The sequence below is a fragment of the Dasypus novemcinctus genome, chromosome 4 (genome assembly GCF_030445035.2).
Source record: "Dasypus novemcinctus isolate mDasNov1 chromosome 4, mDasNov1.1.hap2, whole genome shotgun sequence".
NCBI classification, from domain to species: Eukaryota; Metazoa; Chordata; class Mammalia; order Cingulata; family Dasypodidae; genus Dasypus; species Dasypus novemcinctus.
Window position 1 is genome coordinate 28,847,867 of NC_080676.1, and position 27,412 is coordinate 28,875,278.

The 27,412-nt window shown below is 37.0% G+C and overlaps 1 protein-coding gene across 3 annotated transcripts in view; it reads left to right on the forward strand.

Moving 5' to 3' along the window:
- Positions 1–1,197: 1,197 nt before the first annotated feature.
- The window catches only part of MLF1 (myeloid leukemia factor 1), a 37,191-nt gene continuing 10,976 nt past the window's right edge, over positions 1,198–27,412 (forward strand). For 2 of the 3 annotated variants that reach the window (XM_012523648.4, XM_071214586.1), the window contains exons 1-2: positions 1,254–1,436; positions 24,227–24,374. In XM_012523648.4, coding sequence (XP_012379102.1) covers positions 1,390–1,436; positions 24,227–24,374 — 195 coding nt within the window. In that variant the 5' untranslated portion in view covers positions 1,254–1,389. Of the gene's footprint in view, positions 1,437–24,226; positions 24,375–27,412 lie in introns of all 3 variants that reach the window. The other variant, XM_004454411.5, reaches the window with a different exon arrangement.

Here is a 27,412-nt window from a genome sequence, read left to right on the forward strand (position 1 = left end):
AAGGTGGGGGGGTAAAAGGTTCAAAGGATTAAATTAAACTTCAGGCTTCCCAAAATAACCCCTGAGTACTCCTGTCACCTCCAAATCAGGTCCTGCACACTGTTTCACACTGGCAGAGTGCCATCCTCTGGCCTGATCCCAGGAGGCCCAGATCCAGATGAGTAATGGATGCTCCTCCATCTCCACAGGACAGCCCCCTAGAGCAGGCTGGGAGTCCAATGAATAAAGGAGGGACATGCAAGGGGCATTTTCTCCCTCCCTATGCTGTTTCATTCTTCTCTTTCCTTTATCTCCTATCCTCCTTCTCTCTTTTATCCCTCTACCCATTCCCAAGCCCCAGGAAGGCCCCAGGACAGTGTTTAACAAAGCTCAGTTATTTGTGTGCCAATATCATGATGCCCCACCCGCACGTCCAAACCCCATCCTAACGTCCAAACCCCACCTGTACTATTTCTTTAAGTAGCTCACTCTTCCACTTAAATTTAAAGGCTATTCATGTTTAGCAACTGCTTTAAATTTAAAACCAGTTTCACTTGCCATAAATAGGCTACCATATAAATACAATGAAAACAGCAATACATAACGATGTCATTCTAGTTGGATGTGGCTGCATGCCACAGGCCCTGTGCCTGTGTCTTGCCCCTTTTATTCTTCTGTACGTAATCAGAGATGTGTAAAAGGTAAGATTCTCACTTATTTTTTAATGTCTATCACTAAAAGTTTCCTACTTTAGGAAACACTATCTTGAGTTTTAGACTCACAAAAAGCCAAGTTTGCTGAAATCTGATAGGCCTCATCCCATTTCCTTCCAGCACAGAATGCAGTATTTGTTAACTATGCTCTATTATTTGTGCACTGCTTTTGAGCAACTACCAAAGTGTTTCGGATATAGGACTCCTTCCTGTGGAGCTGAGAAAGTGGCTATGGAAAAAACTTTGGATATAATCTAGCTCAAATCGTGGCCCATCTCCATTTTGCCGAAAAGAGACTTGGGGTTGGGGTCCAAGGGCGATTTTCCCAAGGTCACAGAGAGGCTAGTCATATGTTTTGGTTCGTGCGGCCCAGAGAACAAGCTGCACGGCGCCTCAAGAGGCTTCGAGAAACGGTACTGCACTGGCGCGAGGCCAAACTTGTCGCTTGCGTTTTGTTGATCTCCGCTGCCATGGCAGCGGCGCATTTCCCCCCGCCCGGTGTTGTGACGTCACGTGACGCGTACCCAATGGGAAAGCAGCTTTGCGTGACTTGCCGCCCTTTCCCGGCGGGCGCTGCCTTCGCGATAGGAAGAGAAACGTTGACGCCGACGCGGAGGCAAGCTCCGGATCGCGGCCGCGGCGAGTGACATCGTTGACCAGTCCGCCCGCGTACGCCGCCTCCTGGGACGAAGCCAGAATGTTCGGGATGCTGAGCAGCAGCTTTGAGGATGACCCCTTCTTTTCGTGAGTGTCAGGAGTCGGGAGCCGATGTCGTGAGGACATTACGCGCATTTTAAAGGCTGGGGAGAATTCGGGGTGACCAGAGGAGGCGGTTTGAGGGAGAGGAGAGGTGGGCTTGGAGCCGCTTTGAGGAGGAGAGGAGGATTGCGGGGAGTGAGGTGGAAGAGAAAGCGTTGGGGCGTGGAGTGGGAAAGGAGGGGGAAGGCAGGAGGATTTGGGGGCGTCTGGTGGACAAAGGAGGGGCGCATGGGGGTGCGAGGAGGATTTGGAGGCCTAAGGTGGAGTGAGGAAAGTTAGGGGTGGGCGGGAGGGAGGAGAGAAGGACTTGGGGATGGCAGAGGGCGAGGGGAGGAGGATTTGGGAGCCTGAGGTGAGGAGTTCCTCACAGCTGCGGGGCTTGGCAGGTGACTTTAACCGCGACCTCGGTGGGACTTGAGGTGAGATTTATGCTCACAGGACCTTTTTCACACCCGTTTTAATTCCAAAAGGTGGGCGGGGGATATCGTACAGGATGGCAAGTCTTTGAAAAGGGAATTTTAAAAAAAGAAAAGTATTTTTCGTAATATGAATGTGGGATGTGTTCCTGAGAGCACAACCAAGTTGAAGAGTTGTCTTTTCTCTCACCTCGAAGTGCTTAGAAGTTTCCATGATCACTGTTTTCTTTGCTTTCTTTGTTACAAAGCTAACCTTCCTCGGAAAGGGAATCTCTTTTTGTAAAAAGTACAAATAGGGCAAGGAAGCAGAGAGCTGGCATTTACACCTCAGGTAAACAAGTGCCGTTACCCTGTGCAACTATTCCAACTAGACTAATGTGATTGGAAACCAGCTCTAGGAAGAAGGCATCCAGAAATTAGTTATTACATTATGATCTAGTTTTCTAGAGTTTTGAAATATTCTTCCTTTGGTGAGTTTATAAGCATAATATAGTCTAGTAGATCCCTAAGAAGGGAAGCTTTGTGATCATTTTTTTGCCAAAGTGCTTTGCCAGTTTGAATTTTGGCTTGGTTTTCTGTTTTATTTCGATCCCTTGAATCTTCTTTTATATAACTTGGAATCGTTTTAAAATAAAATATTGACAGCTTAGTGGACAGATTTTGTTTCATTTATTTTCAAAATAAAATATATTGACTTAAATGTGTTAGTACTTTTTAAAAACCAAATAAGAAAAGTAATAATTGGAAAGATAATGAACAGTAGAAAATGAAATATACAGAAAAAAATGTTTAAAATTTTGTTCTAAAAGTTAAAATTTAGTATGTGACTCGGACAAATTATGCCATTTTAGTTAACTTGTTTAGAAGCTTGAGGGACTTTTATGGTCATGTCATTTTTCAAGTATAAAATGTTTAAAATTTTGTATTATGATTTGCTCCTTTAAAAGCCTCTGGGAGTGGGGACTAAATAGTTCATAGATGAGTTGAGCTATTGACCTGGTTCTTATTTAAATGTGACATCAATACAGTTGGTAACAGTTAAGAAGATTGTAGTAGACCATTTTTAAGTTTATTGTGTACTTGACTAAACCATGAGTGTGTAATTAGCACCTTCTTTAAAACGTCTAGCAGAAATGTATTTTAAACTATTGGGTGAATCTTTCTGAGCAAAGGCAAGGAACCCAAGAGTCAGGTTCAGAAATAGTAACAGACCACAAATAGTAGACATACATCAAAGAACACTTTTTCCCTGTCCTTAGAATGGAAAAGATCACTAGTTACATGTCAGTTGGTCTGTCACCTATCTGTAGCCTTCTTCAGATGCAGGTAGCTATATGATAAAAATGGTTGTAATTAACTTCATAAAATGGATTCATGTCTGTACTTTTGGGAGGTGTAAGAGGGGAAGAGAATGTCAGTTTATTTTTATTTCAGGTAATCTGTAATTTGGCCCACCCCTTTTACCACAACTCCAAACAAAATGAGTATCTCAATATAATCTGAACATAATTCATGAAGGTGACCAAATCCTTTCCATTAAAATCATCTACTGAACTTAACACAATGGAAGTGGTACAATATGTCTATGCCCACTGTCTTATATGTATTGTCCCTCTTGCCAACATTGTGTCTGATGAATGAGTTCCTAACAGCTAACTTAATGTCTGCTATATAGAAAAAATTCAATAAATACTGTTTGAGTGATGATCTGGTGTCTTTTACTCTCTTATAGTTAAATTGACTCTTGATTGCTGAACGTAATTGGGATTTGCACTCAAGAAATGCCATTGTTGCATGCTGACTATTCCTAATTAAGACACTAACCATTTTCTGAATTATCCTTTTAGAATTTAAAAGTCTTCATAAGCACATTTAACTAATTTACTAATTTTTCTAAAATGAAAGACAAAATAAATACTTCTTAGATATAAAATTATAATTATTAGAGACTTTAAAAAGTCTTGGTCAAATTGCTAATACTAAAAGAATAGAGTAAAAAAATAAAGAAAATATTTTAAATTCAGTATATTTTGTTCATTACTTACCTTCCTATAACAACACATGTTAAATGTTTCATCAGAAAATTAAAAGTGATATTTTAAAGTGTTTTATTACATATTGGGGATTTTTAAAAATTGGTATCTTATTCTCAGTTGAAATTATTTCAGTAAAATTTGCCTTATAGTTGGCACTTGCTGGCATGCAATTTTCTCTCAAGAAGGACTTTTCCCCTCACATTTATATTTAACAGAAATATGTATATATTTAAGTAGGTATTATATAGACAGGACAATTGAGGCTGAAATGGTTTTGACATCTGTCTTATACCCTAAGGAACATTTATTATTTAGTTGTAAAATTTAGATATATCTAGTATGATCCAGAAATTTCTATGTTGTCACAGAAACATAAGCCTGGAATCTTCTGAGCTGCAAAATGAAATTATGATCAGGCAAGTCTATACAAAAAATAGATATCACTTATCAGGATATTAGAGATTAAAGTCTCAGAAGCAGGTTGGGAAATCTGTCAGCTTTATTTTCAATCGTAACACTGTTAACTTGCTTAAAACACCCAAACAGCCTTAGGTCAAAGTTTCCCTGCATATAGTCACAGGATATTACTTCTTCCATCTCCCTGATCTCTGAAGATGCTAAGACTTATATGTGTATAATGTCCATAATTTATTTGCATTTTGGAGGTAGTTGGATTTATTAAAAGACACTGCTTTGATTTATTTATTGACTGAGTTGAGAGATTGTATTCTACATACAAGACAGGCATTGACTGGTATATTCTTGAATGAGAGCATTCTAATAGAAGGAAATAAAATCACCTCATTAGATAAACTTTTGTGAACAATGTTCAAGGCTGCTTACCTATCTGTTTTCAGACTCAGTATGTGGTAGGGACTTCACCCAGATGACATAGTTTGTTTCTTAGTTGTAGTCTGCCACATACACCTCTTTTTCTGATTACTTAGTAAATGTAGCTTGAAAATTAGTAAATTAGTAAAGATATGAACAACAATCTGTTGACTCAGCTTTTGCCACTACTATGTATAGTGGAAGGGAAGAATTCCCTTGATGAAGGGGACTGCCATATCAAGTATCTAAGAAACTTATGTAACAAAGAATAAAGTAATGCTTTTTACTTAGAAGAACAAATATCTATTTTTATTATGCCAAAAAAATTTGTGACACTGACATAGTTTTGAGAGTCTTAAAAAAGAGAAACTTCCTGAAAGGAAACATTCCCATCCCCCCTTTTTAAAAAAAAAATTATGTTGAATTCATTCCCAAGAGATCCAGATTCAAACTAAGAGTTAAGATATAAACATCTTTATGGAAGGAAGGAGTAACAATTTTCCCATCTTGTGATATACTCTACAGGTAAATAAAATATATAGAGTATAAAAAGTACAGTTGGAGCCAAATTGCATTTAGCTTGGTTGTGTTTCTGTTCACAATCTGCAAAGAGGTATTATAGCCACCATAATCATAAGTACAAATATCTAGGATATAAACAGTAAATTTTCCTAATTTAAATAGAAAATATAAAAACTAAAGAAAGTTTAGTAAAGAAAGACATGCAACCTAAGATGCTAGCTACTATATCTTTTTTGGTGTGTTTCATTTCCATTTTCCATACGTGAAATTTTTTTTACAAAATTGGCACCAAACTTTAGGATTAGTCTGTTTTCCCTCAACATTTATCCCATGACCATTTTACCAATCATTACGTATTTTTTGAAGCATGGCTTTAGTGTTTGCAAAGTATTGCATCCTGTGGATATGTCTTTATCCACATTTCCAATTATATTACCTTGGATTAGTTAATGGGTACATGAAATTACTCCTTTATAAAGTATGAACTTTGTAAAGCCCCATGATATTTCCCACTAGTTTTCCTAGATGAAGCAGATTTCAAGAGACCAATATGAATAGGTTATGTGTGTGTGTGTATGATAAACTTCTCACCTGAGACAACAAACTCTGGATTAAATTAATTAGAAAATATTAAGGGAAGCGGATGTGGCTCAACTGATAGAGTGTCCGTCTACCATATGGAGGGTCCAGGTTTCGATACCTGGGCCTACTGACCTGTGTGGTGAACTGGCCGATGCACAGTGCTGCCGCACTCAAGGAATGCCGTGCCATGCAGGGGTGCCCCCACTTAGGGGTGCCCCATGCACAAAGAGTGCGCCCTGCAAAAGAGCCACCCTGCGTGAAAAAAGTGCAGCCCTCCCAGGAGTGGTGCCCCACACACGGAGAGCTGACGCAGCAAGATGATGCAACAAAAACGAGAGGCAGTTTCCCAGTGCCGCTGGATAATGCAAGTGAACACAGGAGGACATACAGCGAATGGACACAGAGCCGAGAGCAGACAACATGGGGGAAGGGGAGAGAAATAAAGAAATCTTTATTTTAAAAAAATATTAAAACAACTTCCTATCAAAAAGAGGCTTTTTATTTTTTGGCATTAAAGAAGGAAAACTAAAGCGTGTAACAAGAGAAATCATTAAATTTTATATCCAGGCAGCTGTTTTGGGTAAACACGAGTTAAATTCACTTCAGGGTCCAGACAGATTTCTTTCTGAATGGTTCAGACAGGTGCAAAAGCCAGACTGTGGGCTCACTTTTGTCTTAAAGCTTTTTCATACAGGCAGCCTTTGTTCATGTCACTCAAAAAATAAGAAGTTTTTTTTAGAATTTGTGATACATCTAAATATACCTGTCAAGGTTCTTTATAGTGCATTGTCCCCAAAATTAGAGATGTTACATGCTGCTTAGAAATCAAGGGGGAAACAAACCAAAAAACGACCTTTTTGTAATTGTAAACTCAAAGGAGTCCCTGCAACTTTAGTGTAAAGGTGAGGAGAAGGGAAAATGCATTTGTAAGGAAATAAAGGGCACAAGTTTAGATTAAATATTTTTAATAAACTATTTTTTGTAAATATACTTGGATTACATAAATGTACATAAAAAATATAGGGGATTCCCATATGCCCCACTCCCTACCCCTGCCACATTTTCCTACATTAACAATATTCTTCATTAGTGTAAGTACATTTGTTATAATTGATGAACACATTTTGGAGTGTTGCCATTAAGTGTGAATTATAGTTTACATTCTCTCCCGCACAAGATATATAATGGAGATATAGGCAAGATATATAGCAGCCTGTATCTGTCATTACAGTGTTGTTCAGGACAATTCCCAAGTCCCAAAAATGCCCCCATATTACACCTGTTGTTCCCTCTCCTTCCCTCAGAACTTCTAGTGGCCACTGCCTCCACCTAAACAATATAAGTTTTTCCATTGCTAGAATCACAGTAAGTCTATTGTAGAATACCAGTAAGTCTCTTCTAGTCCTTCCTTGATTACCCAGTCCTGAGGATTCTGAGATGGTGATGCCCATTCCACCTCTAATTGAGAGGGGGCTTAGATCCCATGGGGCAGATGGATGGGACTCTCTTGCTTGCAGTTGCAGAGTCTCTCTGTTCCTTGGGATGGTTGTTGTCTATCAACATCTCATTAGTTTTCTGGGTGAGTCCAATGAACTGGAGTGTGGGAGTGTAGGTGTTGCCACTCTGTTGAGATTCAGTGCCCAGCTGACACATGGACAGCCCAAAGATTTAAGTCTCTTGGACATGCACCTATCAACTCTAGCACTAACTATAGGTCAAATAAAAGGGACAGAAGAGCCTTCTGTAGGGAAATGGCAACTGAGTCAAACTCTTTCACACTGGGGAGCATAAATTCCAAACTAGGGCCTACTGGCAGGGTACCAAACTCCTGAGCTGTCTGCCCTGCCTATAGTGTCTGGATGTCTCCAGAGCCCTGAGGAGTCCTGTTGTTTGAGGCAATATTTACTTTGGCAATAAATGAGATTCTGCTGAGACGTACATAAGCGTAACCTCTGGAATGATGTTCTGACTTATTTTGCAGTCTCTTGGCCATATAAACTCATTTGTCTTTAACTTTTCCCCCTTTTGGTCAAGGTCTTTTTCCAGTTGCATTGCTAGTTGGTGCTTGGTAGTAATCCCTTGCTGCCAGGGAGTCTTATCCCAAGGAGTCATGTCCCATGCTGGGGGGAAGATATTGGATTTATATGCTTAGTTCAGTGTAGAGAGAGGCCACATTTGAGCAACAAGGAGGCTCTCAGGAGGTAATTCTTAGGCAGTCTATAATACTAGACTAAGTTTCAATTTTAAAAGTAAAGATTCATAAATAGAGTCATCAATATTAAGGGCCCATCAATGGACCATTCTCCTTCACTAGTCACTGCCTCTGTAGTTGGGGGATTTTTTCTGTTCCGTTAAGAGAATGTGGTAGCACTCACCAGGATAGGAATTCATTATTCTTTCAGTTATTGTATTAATCTCCACCAGCATGACAATGCCCCATGAACATTTGAACACACATGCCTTATAGGTGTGCCCCAGGTGAACCTCCTCCCATGCATCCCCCATCTCTGACACCCCACACCAATGATCCTCCCGTCACAGTTGTAACCCTTCTATGATCCAAAACTTCAAAAATGAAGCCAACAAAATACCCAAATACAATTAATAAGAAAATGAAATGATAGTTTTAAAAATATATAATTTTTAAAATTTTGGAATAATAAAAATGAGAAAAAATTAAAATTTTTTTAACATTGTCTTTCATCACTGGAAGATCTGTTGTCTTGTATGTACCATGACATTTTCTTCCATGTATTCCTCTGCTGTCTTACTTTTTTTCATTTTGTCTTCAAAGAAGCTTTAGGTTACAGAAAAGTGACCTCCAAAATATAGGAGATTCTCATTTACCCAACATCCTCCTCCTTTTCCTTTTTCCCTATTAATAATATTTTACATGTGGATGGTACATTTGTTAAAATTGATGTACAAATATTGAAACATTACTATTAGCCATGGTCAATGATTTACATTATGGTTTACATTTTGGACCATATACTTCTATAAATTTTGGTGAAATTTAACTTGGCCTGTATCCATCATTGCAGTATCATGTAGTACAATTCTGTCACCTCCCCAGTGCCCCATGTTCCATCTATTCTATTCCTCCCTCAGTACCCATGGCAGTCACCAAGCTTCACTCCTTAAAGAACAAGATTCATAGTTATTTACAACACTGAAGACTTGACATATGGCCTGTCCTCCCCTATTAGGCACCATCCATGCTCTTGAGAGACTCCTGCCCCTCTATTTGAGAACATAGCAGGACTCCCCAGGATGGGAATCCAACACCTCCCTGCTCATTATGTGGGTCTCCACCCACTGATATAATGCACTGTTACAAGATAAACACACACTCCCTAGAGGTCTGCCCCAGGTATGCCGTGTCCCACTTGTCCCCCACATCCAGCACCCTAAACCAGTAACCCTCCCTTGCCATATTTGCCAAAAGAACATTTCCTACATTGTAGTTTCAACTATGTACCTGCCAGTCCTCAGAGTTAACCTTCTCCTTCCCCCAACTCTCGCTCCAGTTCCATGGACAGTCCAACCTACCCTCCCTTTCCTACCCCTCTCACAGACCTGTACCAGTCAGCCCAATAGCATCACTGCACCACTATCCTGCCCATCCACTGCACAACTACACCCTTCCACCTTATCCTAGATTTTGCCCATATGGGCACTGGCTCACAATCTTCTCCCTGTCTGTCTCCTGTAAACCTATCTTCCAGACTCTAGCTCTGTGAGTGTGCTCAGTTTGCTTAATTTATATCAGTGAGTTCATGTAATATTTGTCCTTCAGTTCCTGGCTTGCTTCACTCAACATAAGGTCATCATAATTCATCCATGTTATCCCGTGTGTTAATACAGCATTCCTTCTTCCAGCTGAGTAATATTCTATTGTATATACCACAGTTTGTTTATCCATTTATCTGTTGATGGACATTTGGGTTGTTTTCAGCTTTCGGCAATAGTGAATAATGCTGCTCTGAACATTGGTGTGCATATATCTGTTTGTGTCCCAGCTTTCAATTCTTCTGGGTATATACCCAACAGTGGGATTGCTGGATCATATGGCAGTCTATAGTTAGCTTGATGAGGAACCGTCTGTCTTCTACGGTAGCAGCACCATTCCAAATTCCCATCAGCAGTGGATAAGGGTTCCTATTTCTCTACATCCTCTCCAACACTTGTAGTCCTCTGTTTTTTTAATAGCCGCCAGTCTAATGGGTGTAAGATGGTATCTTGTAGTTTTGATTTGCATTTCCCTAATAGCAGTAATGTTGAGCATCTTTTCATGTGCTATTTAGCCTTTTGTATTTCTTCTTTGGAAAAGTGTCTATGCAAATCACTTGCCCATTTTTAAATGGGTGTTTATTTTTGTAGTGTCAGATATCTTTATATATGCTAGATATTAGGCCGCTATCTGAAATTTTCTCCCCTTTAGTAGGCTGCCATTTCACTTTCTTGACAACTCTTTGAGATGCAAAAGTTTTTTAATTTTGAGGAGGACCCATTTATGTATTTTTCCTTTCATTGCTCATGATTTGGGTGTAAAGTTCATGAATCCATTTCCTAATACAAGATCCTCTAAATGCTTCTCTACATTATCTTCCAAGATCTTTATGGTCTTGGCTCTTATATTTAGATCTTTGATCCATCTTGAGTTAATTTTTGTATAAGTTGTGAGTTGTTGTTCCTCTCTCATTCTTTTGGATATGGATATCCAGTTCTCCAAGCACCATTTGTTGAAGAGGCCATTTTCTCTCAGTTGAATGGGCTTGGTGGACTTGTTGAATATCAGTTGCCTGTATATGAGGATCTATGTCAGAACTCAGTTTGGTTACATTGGTCAGTATGTCTTTCCTTGTGCCAGTACTATGCAGTTTTGACCACTGTAGCCTTGTAGTATGTTTTTTGTTTGTTTTTCTATTTTTTACTATTTATTTTTAAATTTTTTTGTTTTTGTCTTTTTTTTGTGTTTGTTTTTTATAGTTTTTGTTTTTCTTGTCTTTTTTTTTTTCTTTTCTTTTTTTTTTTTTTTAAAGATTTATTTATTTATTTAATTTCCCCCCCTCCCCTGGTTGTCTGTTCTTGGTGTCTATTTGTTGCGTCTTGTTTCTTTGTCTGCTTTTGTTTCTTTGTCCGCTTCTGTTGTTGTCAGCGGCACAGGAAGTGTGGGCGGCGCCATTCCTGGGCAGGCTGCACTTTCTTTTCACGCTGGGCGGCTCTCCTCACGGGCGCACTCCTTGCGCGTGGGGGCTCCCCCACGCGGCACTGCACTCCTTGCGCGCATCAGCACTGCGCATGGCCAGCTCCACACGGGTCGAGGAGGCCCGGGGTTTGAACCGCGGACCTCCCATATGGTAGACGGACGCCCTAACCACTGGGCCAAAGTCCATTTCCCTGTTTTCTTTTTTTTGTGTGTTTTTGTTGCTTTTTATTTTTTATTTTTTCTTATTTTTTTTTTGTTCTTATGCCTTTTTTTTGTAGTATGTTTTAAAGTTAGTGTGATTCCTCTAATTTCATTTTCCTTTTTCAAAAATATCTTTGGGTATTTGGGGCCTCTTGCCCTTCCAAATAAATTTCATAGTTAATTTTTCCAGTTCAGTAAAAAATGCTGTGGTAAATTTTATTGAAATTGTGTTAAGTCTATAGATCAGTTTGGGTAGGACAGACATCTTAATGATGTTTTAGACTAAAAATTTTAAGTGCTAAAGAAAAGGAGAGAAATTTGAGAGTAGCAGGAAGGAGTCTTGGGAGAGGGGGAAGCATATTAGCCTATTTTTGCTAAATTAGCAATAGCAAGTAATTTTATTGGCATGGAGTTCATAAATTCTGTCTACTTACTTTTTAAAAAACTTTGTAGTCATTTCTAAATGGAAAGACCTCAAAAGGTCCCTTGAATTGTAACAGAAAAATAATAGTTACACATCAGGCCTTTAGTGAACTTATTGAATGCTTCTTCAACAAGGGCAGATGTCTTCAAGATTTCTTTTTGCTTGCTTCTAATTAATGCTTATATTCTTTAATCTTTTTACTTCTTAATCATCATTTATATACATCCCATGTAGCATACAAGTTATCAGTTTAATCACAGGATTTATTTTAAGCCAATTTAATCTTACAAGACTGTATTATGCATACTGGGCAGGAGCTGTTGGTTTTTCTGAAAATTGCTTTAAATAGTGTTATTTAAGAAATATATCTGTGTTAGGTAGGTATTCATGTCCTTATTCCCAGAATCTGTGGATATGTTCTTTTACATGGGAAGGGGGAATTAAAGTAACAGATGGAATTAAGGTTTGTTAATAATCTGACCTAATAATAGAGAACTTGTCCTGGATTGTCAGGGTGAGCCCAATTTAATCAAAAAGGTCCTTTAAATGTGAAAGCGGGAGGCAGAAGGGTCAGAGTCAGAGCGATTTGGAGATGCTGTACTGCTGTTTTTGAAGATGGAGGCTGCCTACCACACATATAACCTAGTAAATTCAGTTTACCAGAGACTAGATAATCAAGTTCATAATATACATATACCTAACTGAAATTAAGTTCAACAGTATTAAAAATTTGAAACCACAAATCTTCCATATTAGATGAAATAAAAAATGAAAGACTTTTAATTTTCAAATAAATTCAGAAGGTATATTAGAATAATCAACCCATTTTAATGTTTTACCATAGTCCCCCTGGATTGTCTGTTAATAACTTCTTGCTCCATTTCTTCCCTTCACTTTTTTATCAATTCGTTTTATTTTTTAATTTTTAAAAAATTCCTACCCCTCCCCCCCATGTGGCTCCCTCGTTTCTCTGCTTGTTGTCTGCTTGTCTTCTTTAGGTGGCACTGGGACCTTCTGTGTGGGAGGTGGGTGCCCAGCCACTTGAGCCACTTCTGCTCCATGCTGGTTGCGGTGTCTACTTGTTGCAGCAGTTGCAGCGTCTGCTCATTGTGACATCTGCTGGTTGCAGCATCTTGCTTATTGCAGCGCCTGCTTATTGTGGCACTTCCTTGTCTTTAGGAGGCACCAGAAACTAAACCTGGGATTGCTTGAGCCACATCTGGTCCCCTCTTCCTTTCACGTAAAAAAAAAAAAATTTTTTTTTAAATCACATGATCCTTTTTTTTTTTAAGATTTATTTTTTATTTATTTCTCCCCTTCCCCCATTTGTCTGCTTTTTGTGTCCATTCGCTGTGTGTTCTTCTTTGTCCACTTGTATTCTTGTCGGCGGCACCCAGAATCTTTGTCTCTCTTTGTTGTGTCATCTTGCTGCGTCAGCTCTCTGTGTGTGCAGCCCCATTCCTGGGCAGGAGGTTGCACTTTTTTCGTGCTGGGCGGCTCTCCTTACAGGGCACACTCCTTGCGTGTGGGGCTCCCCTACGTACGGGACACCCCTGCGTGGCACGGCATTCCTTGCACACATCAGCACTGTGCATGGGCCAGCTCATCATACAGGTCAGGAGGTCCTGGGTTTGAACCTTGGACCTCCCATGTGGTAGGTGGATGCCCTATCTGTTAGGCCAAATCTGCTTCCCCTCTTTCCTTCACTTTTTAAGTTCAGTTTTCGGTTACATAAAATGTTATAAGAATTAGAAGTACTTCAAAAAAAGATGAAAGGAAAAACAAAATGGAGTCAGAAATAAAACTACTAAACAGAGGTCACATTCTATGGTGAAAATTGAAGATGTAACAAAGATTTATGGCTGTATGCTGAATAAGTGACTGTTATGAAAATGAAAAGCCAAGTCCAGACTGAGAGAAAAATATTTGCAAGACATGTATCAGGTAAAAGTAAAGTATTGAGAATCAACAACATGAAAACAAACAACCTGATTTTTCAAAATGGTCATAAGATTTGAATAGCTCTTTTATCATAGAAAATAGAGAGGATTTTGGTAAGATGATGAAGCAGGCACCTCCAGGAATCAGTTCCTTTACCAAAACAACTATTAAACAGGCAGGAACCATCTGAATCAACTATTTCCCAACTCAGGAGTCCATAGAAAAATGTAGAGCATGCAGGGAAGATCAGGAAGAAGAGGCTAGTAAATTCCTCTCAGCACAGCTGTTACTCTCATGAAGCCCATGCTATAGTGGCAGGATGAAGTGGGTCTGGCCCCTAATGTAGCTCTCTAGTGCCAGAAAGGGGCATAAAAATCTACTTCCCCAAGATCCAGGGTGGGCATGGGCCAATTGCTGATTGTAGCTTTTTATTAGCTACTTGAGATCACTGGGATTCCAGCTCTAAGGGTGGCCATTTTTCCAGCCTGCCTTAGACAACTGAGGGAAGGTGACTTAAAAGACAATATACCTTCTCAGAGCTGCAGAATACAGCTGAAGGGCTGCATTTACTGGACAGGACAAGAAAGTATAGCTATGGGGAGCCCTTGATGATGCTCCTGGTGGTCTTCCTGGTCCCTCCTTCCTCCCCTCTCCAGGGCAGTCTGGAGCTGGCCAGTGCTCCCTTTATGGGTCCCTGGCCTTATTCCCCCTGGAAAAAAGTGGCTTGAGAAACTCCTCTCTGGCATGCTTCCCCTCCCAGAATTCATCCTCCAGGCAAAAGCAGCTTGAAACAAAGAAAGCAGTATAAGAAAACAACTGAGGCAGATGGCATGGAAGCAGAAGTCCAACAATGAAACACCCAGGAGAGGGAGAAGGTCTTTCTCCTAGGAAGTAGAGAGGTAATTCATCAAACTCCTGTATATGGGAACTCCTAAGCCAATAGCAAGCATGAGCCCAGGACAAGACACAGGCCCAGAAAAGACAGGAAGAACCCTGAATACTTCATTTGCCTGGGCAGACCTTCATGGTAGGACCATCATCACTCAAGAAAATCTGTCATATCACCAGCTATTTACAAATTCAAGAAACAGATACCTCAGGGAATAAATCCCAAAATTAACACTCAAAAATATTGAAATATACAGAGTACAACAAAAGATTACAAGGCAAACAGGAGATGATGGCCCATCTAAAAGAAGAGGATAAAAATCCAGAAAATACTATCAAAGAACATCAAACTATGAACATATAAAAAAACTTCAAAATTTTATCTTCAATATTAAGGTTCTCTAGGGAAACAGAAACAACAGGAGGTATCTGTAAATAGTATGAGATTTTATAAAATTGTCTCATACCATCATAGGGATGCACAAGTCCGTTTCATAGATCAGGCTGTAATCGAGGGACTCCAATGAATGTCCTTGATGAGTTCCCCAGGAGATGCTGTCTATCTGAAGTAGATATGGAAATTCTCTCTCTGAATGCTGAATTTACTTTTAAGGCATTCAGTTGATTGGATGAGTCATCACTCATTGCTGACAGCAGTCTTCTTAGTTGATTGTAGATGTAATTAGCTATCTATGTAATCAATTCGCTGATGATTAAAGTCCATGAAATGCCCTTGTATTACAGTTAGCCCAGTGCTTGCTTGACCAAACAACTAGGAATCATTTCCTGGCCAATTGACACATTAGCCTAACTATCACAAATATATGTTCAAGGAGATGAAGGAGAACACAGAGGAAGAGCTACAGGATATAGAAAAACATTGAATGAATAATAGGAACCTTAATAAAGAGATGGAAATTTTAAAAAAGAACCAATCAGAACTATTGGAGTCGAAGACAAACTGCAGTGAAAAATTCCCAGGAGGGTTTCTACAGCAGATCGGAGCTGGCAAAAGAATCAGTGAACTTGACAACAAGGCAATTGAAATGAGTTAGGCTAGGAGCAGAAAGAAAAAAGAATGATAAAAAATAAAATAGTGTAAGAAACTACTCTATCACATCAAGCATACCAATATACACATTATTGGAATCCCAGAAGAAGAGAGAGAGAAAGGGGCAGAAGGTATATTTTTAAAAATGATAGAAAACTTCCCAAACTTAGTAAAAGACATGAATATGCACATCCAAGAAGCCCAGAGAACCCCAGACAGTATAAACATGAAGAAAAATATACCCCATCATATATTGATAAAACTGTCAAATGCAAAAGACAAAGAGTTCTGAAAGCTGCAAGAGAAGAACAATATGTTTGTACATGGGAATCCCAATTAGATTGCTTATTTCTCATCAGAAACCATGAAAGCAAGAAGGCAATGGGTTGAAATATTTTAAGTGTGGAAAGAAAACAATAACCAATGAAGAATTTTATATCTGGTGAGATTTCCTTTAAATAGAGGAAGAGATCAAGACATTCCCAAATAAACAAAAGCTGATGGGATACATGACCACTATAACTGCCCTATAAGCAGTGCTAAAGGGAGTTCTTTAGACGTAAAGGAAAAGGAGACAACATAAATAAAGACTTCCAGTAAAGGTAATGATTTTGGGTAATTATAAATGCTAGTAATATTGTATTCTATTTTTTTGGTATGTACTGCCACTTTTTCCTACAGGTGCTGAACTGCAAGTGCATAAAAAGTAATGATAATTTTATGGTTTTAGACATACAATGTTCAAAGATGTAATTTGTAACGAGTACAAGAATAGGTGAGTTTATGGGGTTATAGGATCAGTGTATATGTGTGCTAATGAGCTCAAGTTCATATCAAATAAAATATGACTTAAATATTTATGTTAAATTTTAACCACATGGTAACAAGGAAAATAGATGAAATATATATCCAGATAGAAATGAGAAGGTACTCAATATGGTACAATACAAAAATCAAATCTGAAAATAGGAATTAATGGAAGAATTGAGGAGCAAAAAGGTATAAGACTTAAAAAGACTAAATAGCAAAATGTCAGAAGAAAGTCTTACATTATCAATAGTAACTTTAAATGTAAAGGATTAAATACTGCAGTCAAAAGGCAGAGATTGGAAGAATGGACCAAAAGCATGACCCAACTCTATGTTGTCTGCAAAAGATTCACCTAGAATTCAAAGACTTAAGTAGGTTGAAAGTGAAAGGATAGAAAAAGAAAAGAAAACAAGACAAAACAAAAAACATGTCATGAAATTGTAGCCAGAAGACAGCTGCAGTTGTATAGTAATAGACAAAACAGACTTTGATTTAAAAAAAAGAAAGAAAAGGGAAAACAAAGTTACAAGGGACAAAGACAGTCATTATGTACTGATAAAGGGATTCATTCAACAAGAAGACATAACAATTTTAATATATATGCACCTAACAGCAGAGCCCAAAATTATGCAAAGCAAATACTGACAGATTTGAAAGGAAAAATTGTTATCATATTAATAGCAGGAGATTTTCATATGCCACTTGGAATAGGACATCTAGACAGAAGATCAATAAAGAAATACAAGAGACTTTGAATCATACCCTAAACCACCTAGACCTAACAGACATATATAGAATACTTCACTAAAAAATAACAATATATATTCTTATGGAGTGCACATGCAAAATTCTCCAGGATAGACCATATGTTAGGTCATAAATCTCAATAAATTAAAAAATATGAAATCATAAAATGTATCTTTTACCATAATGGATTAAGGCTAGAAAACAATAACAGAGGGAGAAATGGAAAATTCATGAGTGTATGGAAATTAAAAAATATACTCTTAAACAACCAATGGATTAAAGAGGAAATCACAGGGAGATTAGGAAATATCTTGATGTGAATGAGACTAAAATACAGCATACCAAAACTTACGCAAAGCAACAAATGTAGTGCTGAGAGGGAAATTTATAGCTCTAAATGCTAACATTTAAAAAGAAAAAGATTTCAAATCAGAGACATAACCTCAAACCTGGAAGAACTAGAAAAAGAAGAGCAAACTCAAACAAGAAGGAAGGAAGGATATAAAGATTAGAGTGGAGATAAATGAAATAGAGAATAAAAAATCAGTGGAGAGAATCAGCAAACCAAAAGTTCATCTTTTGAAATTATCAATAAAATTGGCAAACCTTTAGCTAGACTGACAAAGAATAAAGGGGACACAAACGATTAAAGTCAGAAATGAATAGAGGGACATTACTACTGGCTTTGCTAAAATAAAAAGGACTATATAAGAGGATACTGTGAACTGTTGTACACCACTCATTTCTGTCTCACCTATCACAGAACTGACTTGGGACAGAGATGCAGCAGACTTTGCAGTGAAAACACTGGAAGGGAGCCATCAAAACTGCAGTAGCTTGGGACAAAAGAGTACAGTTGAGAGAGTGCCAGAGTCTGAAAAAACTTTTAAGAGTTTCCTAGGGAAATTGGGGCTTTTAAGAATGCTTGTTTATATAGGGGAATTTAGAGAGCCACACATCATAAGAACAGGATGCAAGCTCAGCAAAGGCATGAGAAGACTGTAGTTTCATCTCAGGCTGAAGTCTAGTCTTAGTGCAGTTCTGACTAAGAGCTGAAGAAGAGCCCCAACACAGAGCCAAATTGCAAAGACTAAGAGAGGTATTTGTTCAGTCCCTGGAATTCAGTGAAATCTCTGTCATCACACTAGCTGTAAACTGGCTAATGGAATTGTGACTTCAGTGACCACACACAACAAAGAATACAGTCTTAGCAAAAATAATTTGAAAAATCACTGAACAGATTATAACAATTAAAAAAAAAAAAAAGCACCCTGGGGAAGGGGAAGGATCTGATTTCCAGAGTTAATGAATTAAAATGTTCAAATGTTCCGATTTGAACAAAAATCATAAGGTATGCAAAGAAACAGGAAAAAAATGACCCTTTCTAAGGAATAAAGTGACAAAAACCATCCCTGAGGAAGCCCAATCATTAGATTTACTAGTCAAAAATGTTAAACCAATTAAACATTTTCATTATGTTAAAGAAAAACATGGAAAAAGCATGAAAGGGAAACGATATATGAAAAAAGGTGAGAATTTCAAAAATGAGTTAGAAATTATAAAAAGGAACCAAACATATTCTGGAGCTGAAAGTACAGTAGCTGAAATAAAAACTTCACAAAAGGGTGAATAGCAGATTTGAGCAGGCAAAAGACAAATCAGTGAACCTGAAAGATAAGACATTTGAAATTATCCAGAGGAGCAGAAAGACAAAAAAAAAAAAAAAAATGAACATATTCTAAGACCTGTGGGACACCATCCCAATTATCATCCTATGTATTATGGGAGTTCCAGAAGGAGAAGAGAAAGAGAAAGGGACAAGCAGAATAACCGAAGGAAAAAATGGCTTAAAACTTCGAAAGGTTGACAAAAAACATGAAAATATACATCCAAGAAGCACAAAAAAACTCTAGGATAAACTAAAAAATATTCACAAAGACATCAGTGAAACTGTCAGATGCCAAAAACAAAGATAATCCTGAATAATACAGAAGCAACTTGTCATTTGCAAGGGATTTTCAGTAAGAGTAACTGCTGATTTTTTTAATCAGAAATGATGGGGGACAGCAGGCAGTGGGTGACAAAGTGCTGAAAGAAAAACCACAATCAACCAAGAATTCTAGATGTGGCATTCAAAAATGATGGAAAATTTAAGACATTCCTAAATAAACACTAAGGGAGTTTGTTACCATTAGACCTGTTCTGGAAGAAATGAGAAAGGGAGTTCATAAGGTCAAAAGGAAAGGACACCAGACTTGAAGCCACGTGAAGAAATAAAGATCTCCAGTAAAGGATTAAGTTATCACCAGACCTATAACAATTAAAGAGATTGAATCCCTAATCTAAAGCCTCCCAACAAAGAAAAGTCCAAGCACAGTTGACTTCACTGGTAAATCTACCAAAATGCAAAGAATTAACACCAGTCCTTAAATTGTTCCAAAATATTGAAGAGGGGGGAACACTTTTTAATTCATTCTATGAGGCCAGCATCACCCTAATATCAAAGCCTGGTAAAAACAGCATAAAAAAATATATCCAAAATATTGAAGAGGGGGAACACTTTTTAATTCATTCTATGAGGCCAGCATCACCCTAATACCAAAGCCTGGTAAAAACAGCATAAAAAAATATATCCCAGGTGTGTAAGAGTAGTCACCATAAGGAAAATCAATGTGAAACATCCCATTAAAACAATTCAAAAAACACGTTTATCTCTGTTGATGCAATAAAGGCATTTGACAAAATCTAGCATGCTTTCATGATTAAAAAAAAAAAAAAAGAAAACTAAGACAAATAGCCATAGAAAGGAACTTACTTGTCATGATAAAGAGCATTTATGAAAAACCCATACCTAACAATTTACTTGCTGATGAAAGCAAAGCTCCCCCTGCCAAGATCAGGAATAAAACAGATATACCCACTCTTACCACTAGTATTCAACATTGTACTGGAAGGTCCAGGCAGAACAACTAGAAAAGAAAAAGAAATAAAAAGTATCCAAGTTGAAAAGGAAGAACTAAAAAATTATATTTGCAAATGACATGGTCCTATATATACATGAAAAATCTTGAATTCATAAGAAAGTTCTCTAGCTAATGAATGAATTTAACGAAGTAGCAGGATACAAGATTAATGCAAAATCATTATATTTCTGAACAATCTGAAAAGTAAATCAAGAAACGTAATTACATTTACAAAAGCATCTAAAGGAATAAAATATTTCGGAATAAATGAAAGCAAGGAGAAAAAGACATACACTGAAAACAATGCATTGTTGAAAAAATCAAAGGAGATCTGAGTAAGTAGAAAGACATTCCAACTTCATTTAAGATGTCAGTATTTAATAGTGCAATCTATAATTCATTTCAGTACCGTGAAAATTCTAGTCATTTTTTTTTTTTAAAGGAAAACCCAATCGTGGAATCACAAGGGACCCTGAATAGCCAAAACAGTCCTGAAAAAGAAGAACAAAGTTGAAGGACTCTTACTTCCTGATTTCAAAGTTTACAAATCTACAGTAATCAAAACAGTATGGTGGGGAGTAGGTGTAGCTCAGTCATTTGAGCACCTGCTTCCCATATACCAGGTCCAGGATTCAGTCCCCACTGTCTCCCAAAAAACAAAAACAAACACGAAAAAACAGTATGGTGCTGGCAAAAGCAAACCTATAGACAAGGGATTCTTAACAAGGGGTCCATGAGCTTGAATTTAAATTTTTAAAAAATTCTTGTGGGCACGTTTTGGTGCAGGTGTGACATGTTTATTAAATAATACACAGTATAATACACAGTATAGTGTGGACTTAGGGGTCTGTGGTTTTCACCTGACGGCAAAGGGATCTGTGGGGAAAAAAAGCTTAAGAACCCCTGCAGACCAATGGAATAGAATTGAGAGTCTAGATATAAAACCACACACCAATGGCCAGTTGATTTTTGACAGGTGTGCCAAGTTGAGGCAATGGGCAAAGAATTGTCTTTTCAACAAATGGTGTTGGGGAAGTAGATATTCATCCACATGCAAAACAATGAAAATGGGACCCTACCTCATGCAATATATAAAAGGTCACTCAGATTGATCAGTGAGCCCAAATATAAGAACTGAAGCTCAAAAACTCTTAGAAGAAAACATAGAAGAAAATATTCATGACCTGGATTTGGAACCCACTTCTTAGATATGAAACCAAAAGCATAAGAAACAAAAGAAAAAATAGATAAGCTGGACTTCATCAAAATTTAAAAGTTTACACATCAAAGGACATTATCAAGAAAGTGAAAAGACAGCCTACAGAATGGGAGAGAATATTTCAAATCATATATTTGATAAAGGTTTGATAACCAGAATCTATGAAGAACTCTTGCAATTCAGCAACAAAAAGACAGTCAAATTAAAAAATGAGCAAAGGAATTGAATAGCCATTTATCCAAAGAACATATACAGATGGCCAATAAGCACCTGAAAAGATCCTCAGCATCATAATTGTTAGGGAAATAAATATAAAAACCACAATGAGATACCACTTCATAACCACTCGGGTGGCTTTTTAAAAAGAAATAATAAGAAAGAGAAAATAACAATGGTTGTTGAGGATGTAGAGAAACTGTAACCCTTGTGTATTGTTGGTAGGAATATAAAATGGTGTGGCCACTGTAGCAAACAGTTTGTTGGCACTTAAAACTGTTCTGTAGACATGCCATATGGTCCTGCAATTCCACAACCAAGGTATATGCTAAAAAGAATTGAAAACAATCAGAACACCAATGTTCATAGCAATATTTAAAGTAGCGAAAAGGTGGAAACAACCTCCATGTCCATAAACAGATGAATGGATTTTTGAAAAACGTATATATAGACAATGGAGTATTACTAAGTATGAAAAGCAAAGAAGCTGTTGCATGCTACAACATAGAAGAAACTTTGAAAATGTTCAGTGAAATAAGCTAGACTGAAGAAGACAAAAATTGCATGATTCTATTATATGAAATGCCTACAACAAGCAAATTCATAAAGAGAGTAGATTAGAGGTTATTTAAGGGTGGGGGGAGTTATTGTTTAATGGGTATAGAATTTCTCTTTGGGGTGATGAAAAAGTTTTAGTAATTTTAAAGTGGTGATAGATAGCACATCCTTGTAAAGGTAAATAATGCCACTGAATTGTCCACTTAAAAATGGTTAAAATGGCAAACTTTGTGTTATATAGATGCTACTAAGTTCTTTGTAAACAAAATGACTTACTGATAAGTGGAACATCATGGATGAATTATAGAAGTATTATGGTAAATGAAAGAAGCTAGAGACAAAAGATGACATACTGTATGATTCTATCATACAAAATTCTAGAAAAGGCAAAACTGCAGTGGCAAAAGCCTAACAGTGGTAAAAACAGTGTTAAGGGAGTTATCTGCAGAGGGGCAAGAGGAAATTTTGGAGGTTGATAGTGATATTCAATATCTTTAATTTGGTAGTGGTTATGACTATACATTTTTAAAATTTATTAAACTATATGATTAAAATGGATACATTTCATTGTAGTTAAGTTATATTTCAACAAAGTTACATTTTAAAACAAAAAACTTCACACAAACACAAATCCAGTTAAGCTATTTGCTGATCTTAATACAGTAAATGACTTGCCTGGATTTAAGGGATATTTGTACATGAAACACTTCTGCTTTTATGTAACCTCCTAGGTAATAACAGAATAAATCTGAGCTCCCTTTAGATAGGTTTGTGTATACAAATACTGCAGAACTCAAAGGAAAAGCTATTGAATTTTTGCCTGCTGGAGGTAGACAATTTTTTAGCTTCTTCATGATGACATTGTAGGATTGGAATTGGATTCAAAGTAGAAGGGTTACCTAAGAAAGACAAAGCTAAGGTGGAGAAGACTGAAAGAGGAGATTGGGCAAAAATATTGACTTGGTGAAGTGGGCTCCAGTCATGATGTTCCTTAAGTTCTAGATTAAGCAATAAGAATTGATTGGTTAGATCAGTGACTTTCCATTTGGAACAGAGTTGGACAACTGCTGTGATAGGGAATAGAAATTTTAGGTTCTTGAATGGGACTTGAGATGAAAAGGTAACAGCAGATTGAGCATTGATAAGGCACATAAAATAGGGCCTGAAACATAATTGTTCTTTGTATTTTTAAATAAAATTTATCTCTCTCTTTTTTTCCCCTATGAGAGGTTCTAAATAATAGGGAGTAGTATCCATGCAGGAGTTAGGGGAGAGGAAGGTAAGGGAAATTGAGAAATTAGCATTTATCCAACATATTATATGGACCAGAGACTGTGCTTTGTGCTTTCAGATACATAATTTAATCTCAAGAACAGGAAAATGTGATATTTATCTTCATTTTACACCTATGGAGACTTAGGCTTATAAACACAACCTTAGATTCTAATTCAGATACCAAATTCAGAAAGGGAGAGTGTTCCTGAAAGGTGGTGGAAGACTGCTTGAGTCAAGATCATTAGGGATACATATCCATAGACCACACCCATAGTTAGTGAATTTGACCTCTGCATTTCTAACCAACTCATTTGATTGAGAATCTCATAGATGTTTAAGAACCACTATCTGAGGACTTAGCAGATATTTTCACAGTGTGGTAGAGTTCTTAGAAGCAAAAGTTAACCAGATAGAGGTGATTTTGTAGCTTTGCCTTTGTTTATTAAAATATATGTTGCATCTTTATAGTGCTCATAACATAACTATAATTCCCAATGCTTGTATTTTATAAATAAGAATTGGAAAAAACAAGGTGACATTCTTTATTAGTCCTCATAGAATTTGCATAATGTAATGCCCAAAATGGCTTTTGTCCCATAGTAATATTTTTCAGATTCATTTTTTTGGCATTTCCTTGAGTGTTGGCTTAAGGTACCTGACATATGTTACTTTGTATTTATCATTTTTATGTAGTGAGGGATAAATAAAGGTGAATTGTTACTATGCATCAGTAAATTACAGTAGAAAACAGAAAATTTTTCAAAATTTGTTTTTATGGGTAGTAATGTTGGCATATTAACCCAAAATTATTTTTCATAGTATTTAGCTGCATTTACTTAAATTCAGACACTTCATTTTACATGATTCTGTGTATTTTCAACAGTGATTCTTTTACGGCACACCGAGAAAGTATGCGACAGATGATGAGAAGTTTTTCTGAACCTTTTGGAAATGATTTGCTCAGTATCTCTGATAGTAGAGGAAGAGCTCGTAATCATAGAGGACATGATGATGGTGAAAATTCCTTGACTGTAAGTTCTTTATATTAAAGACTTGTAAAAAGGTCCTGTGGGAATTGGACGAAAAGCATTACAGAAGAATATATCTATGATGATGTGATAGAAATAATACTTTGTGTTACAGAAGTAACTATTATAATAAAAAGGGGACCTGTTGGATAGGTCAGTCTTTTAACAATGAATCATTAGCTGTATAAAATAACACTATCCTACCACAACTTTTAGGATCATATGGTTTTGTATATTTTAAGCCAAACTCAAAGCATCTTTGTTCATTTTTGTATACATATGTAAATTGGTCTCACCTTACAGTTTCTGCCCATGTCCTAAATTAGAACAAGCAAGGGAATAGCCTTCCTATCCCATGTACCACTTTTTTTTTCTTCTTTAAAAAAGCAGTCAAGACTGTGGTGTCATGCTTTATCTTTTTTTAAGCAGGCAACTTGGATTTCTGTGTGGCTACCTTGGACCTCTGAAACTTAGATTTAAGTTTTAACTGTTTCTCAAAAGCTTGGGGAAGCTGCAATATTTTCGTTAGTCTTGCCTGAGAGCAAAGCTAGGAGATTACAATACTCAAAAAAACACCAAAAACAAAACCCAGGATATTTTTTATCTTAACCATTTTCTTACTTGTCTGTAATTTATTCTATTGCTTTATAAGCCACTGGAATAGTAGTTCAAGGATAACTAATCCTCAAAGATTTCTATAAAGTTGAACCTTTGCAGTAGAAATGTAGATATTTGGAACTCAAAAAATTGACTTGGCCAACTGGGAAACTTCAAGATTCTCTCCTTTTGTCATGGACAAAAAGTTGGAGTTTCAAAAATTGCTGTGTTGAATTGCCTTCTTAAAATACATTTTCATATTTTCAGTTTGCAATAATAAGCTTAGAGCAATACATTTCAAATACTCAGACATTTGATGAATAAAATTACATTTGCCAATTAAGTGGAAGTTATCTTCACATTCTTTTTCAAATCTCTTATACAAAGCAGCATATTCACATTCCAGTTAGTTTTCTTTTAATTAGTAAATAGTAGCATCGTTATCTTTTTCTTTAGTGTTTTCAGTTTCCATAAAGATGAAAATTAATATCAAAGGACAAGTTATCAAAGAGGGTAGAAAAATCAAATACATTATTCTGAAATTTTTTCATATGAGCCTTAAAATATTCTGTGCTGCTATCACCATGTCAAGGAAAGAGTAGGGCCATATATACTGTTTCCTCTTTGTGCACAGAAACGGGCTACTCCTAGCTTTTGTGAAAGAAGCAAGAAATGACGGTTTTATTCCCTTAACTTTTAAGCACAGAAAGAAGGCCTGTTTATAATTCAGCTGAAAAGTTCCTATTGATGAAGAGACCTTTACACATAAGATGTTAAGTCTGCTGGCCGTCCATTAGAAGCAGAAGTAAATATTTTATTCCTAGGCACTTGTGCTTGAAACATTTTAATGTTTAACAAGAGCACAAGTGCCCAGGAAAGAAAACTTAACTTCTGCTTTCAGTGGATGGCCAGCAGACTTAGAGCTTATGTGTATAGGCTTCTTTAGTAAGAACTTTTCAGCTGAATTATAACTAAAAAGTTCTGAGCATTATTCTAAGGCACTTGAAGGGCATTAGTAGTTTTTTGAATAAAAGAATTTCCTCCTGTCATAGCAGGTTTTCAAAAAAATATTGTCTCTTTTTTAGCCAACTGGTGAGATGCCTCTTCATTTTTCCCTCAGGGTTTGATGCATTTTACAAGTATATGTTTAAGTAAAAAGGATTTATGTAATAGAAAAAATAAATCATTAAAAGAAAACAAAAACAACAACCCTCTGTCCCAACTTAACTTTTCTCAGTGTTTTATAACTGGATGTGAATATGGAAACAAAGACTAGAAACACTGCAGAAAATGGAAAAACTCGTTGGTAATAATTTTGAAAAAGAGGAGAGCCAAGAAAATAAGAGGCTTTTTGAGTGTGTTAGCTCTGGCCTAGTCTATTTGAACAACTATGAATAAAAATTTATGCAAAGGCTTTCTCCTTTTATAAAGTAAATTTTAAAATAAGTATTTTGATTACACAGTCATTGTGATGGTGCTTTTGTATAAAGAGATTATCTGCCTCAAAGATGAAAAAAAATAAGAAAGCATTCCATAGACAGGCAAAAGAAGAATAGTTATGCTTAGAGCAAAAGCTTTAAAGATATTTACATAGTATTAAAAAAATTCAGTTACTTTAATGTGCCTAATTAATTCAAAATATTTAATACTTTGTATGGTGTCAATGTTTTTTTTTAAAAAAAAAAAAACAATTTTTATCCATTTTGCTTGGAGATACCTTAACTTGAATTAAGCTGATTTTTTTAATGAGGTGTTTACCTCATAACTCAATGTCTTAATTAGCTCAGTGAATTGTTTACTATTTTGATGACTTTTTCTTTGTATTTGGTATTATAAATGTTGTAGGAGACCAAATCACCAATAATGACAGCTATTAAACAATCTCATTTAATCACTTCTCATAGTTCAAAATTATTTCTAACAAGATACACTTTTCCCCCTCCCCCCAGCCCTACTGTTTTTGCTGTCTCTGTCCATTTGCTGTGTGATCTTCTGTGTCTGTTTCTCTTTTTTTTTTCTGTCTTCTCTTCATTTTCTCCTCTAGGATTCACAAGGATTCGATCCTGGGGACCTCTGATGTGGAGAGAGGTTCTGTGTCACTTGTGCCACCTCAGTTCCTGGTTTCTGTTACGTCTTGTCTTGACTCTCCCCTTCATCTCACTTTTTGTTGCATCATCATCTTGTTGTGTGGCTTGCTGTGCAGGCACTTGGCTTGCTGCGCCTGTTGCCGTATGAGCACTGGCTCATTGCACAGGCACACCTTTTTTTTTTTACCAGGAGGCCCCAGCAGACCAGGGAGCTGAGGTGGTGCTAGAGATTGAGCATCTCTTTCCCATTCCAGAAGGACCTGGGATCAGTTCCCAGTGCCACCCAAAGAGAAGACAAGCAGACACAGAAGAATGCACAGTTAATAGATACAGAGAGCAGAGCACAGAGCAGGGGTG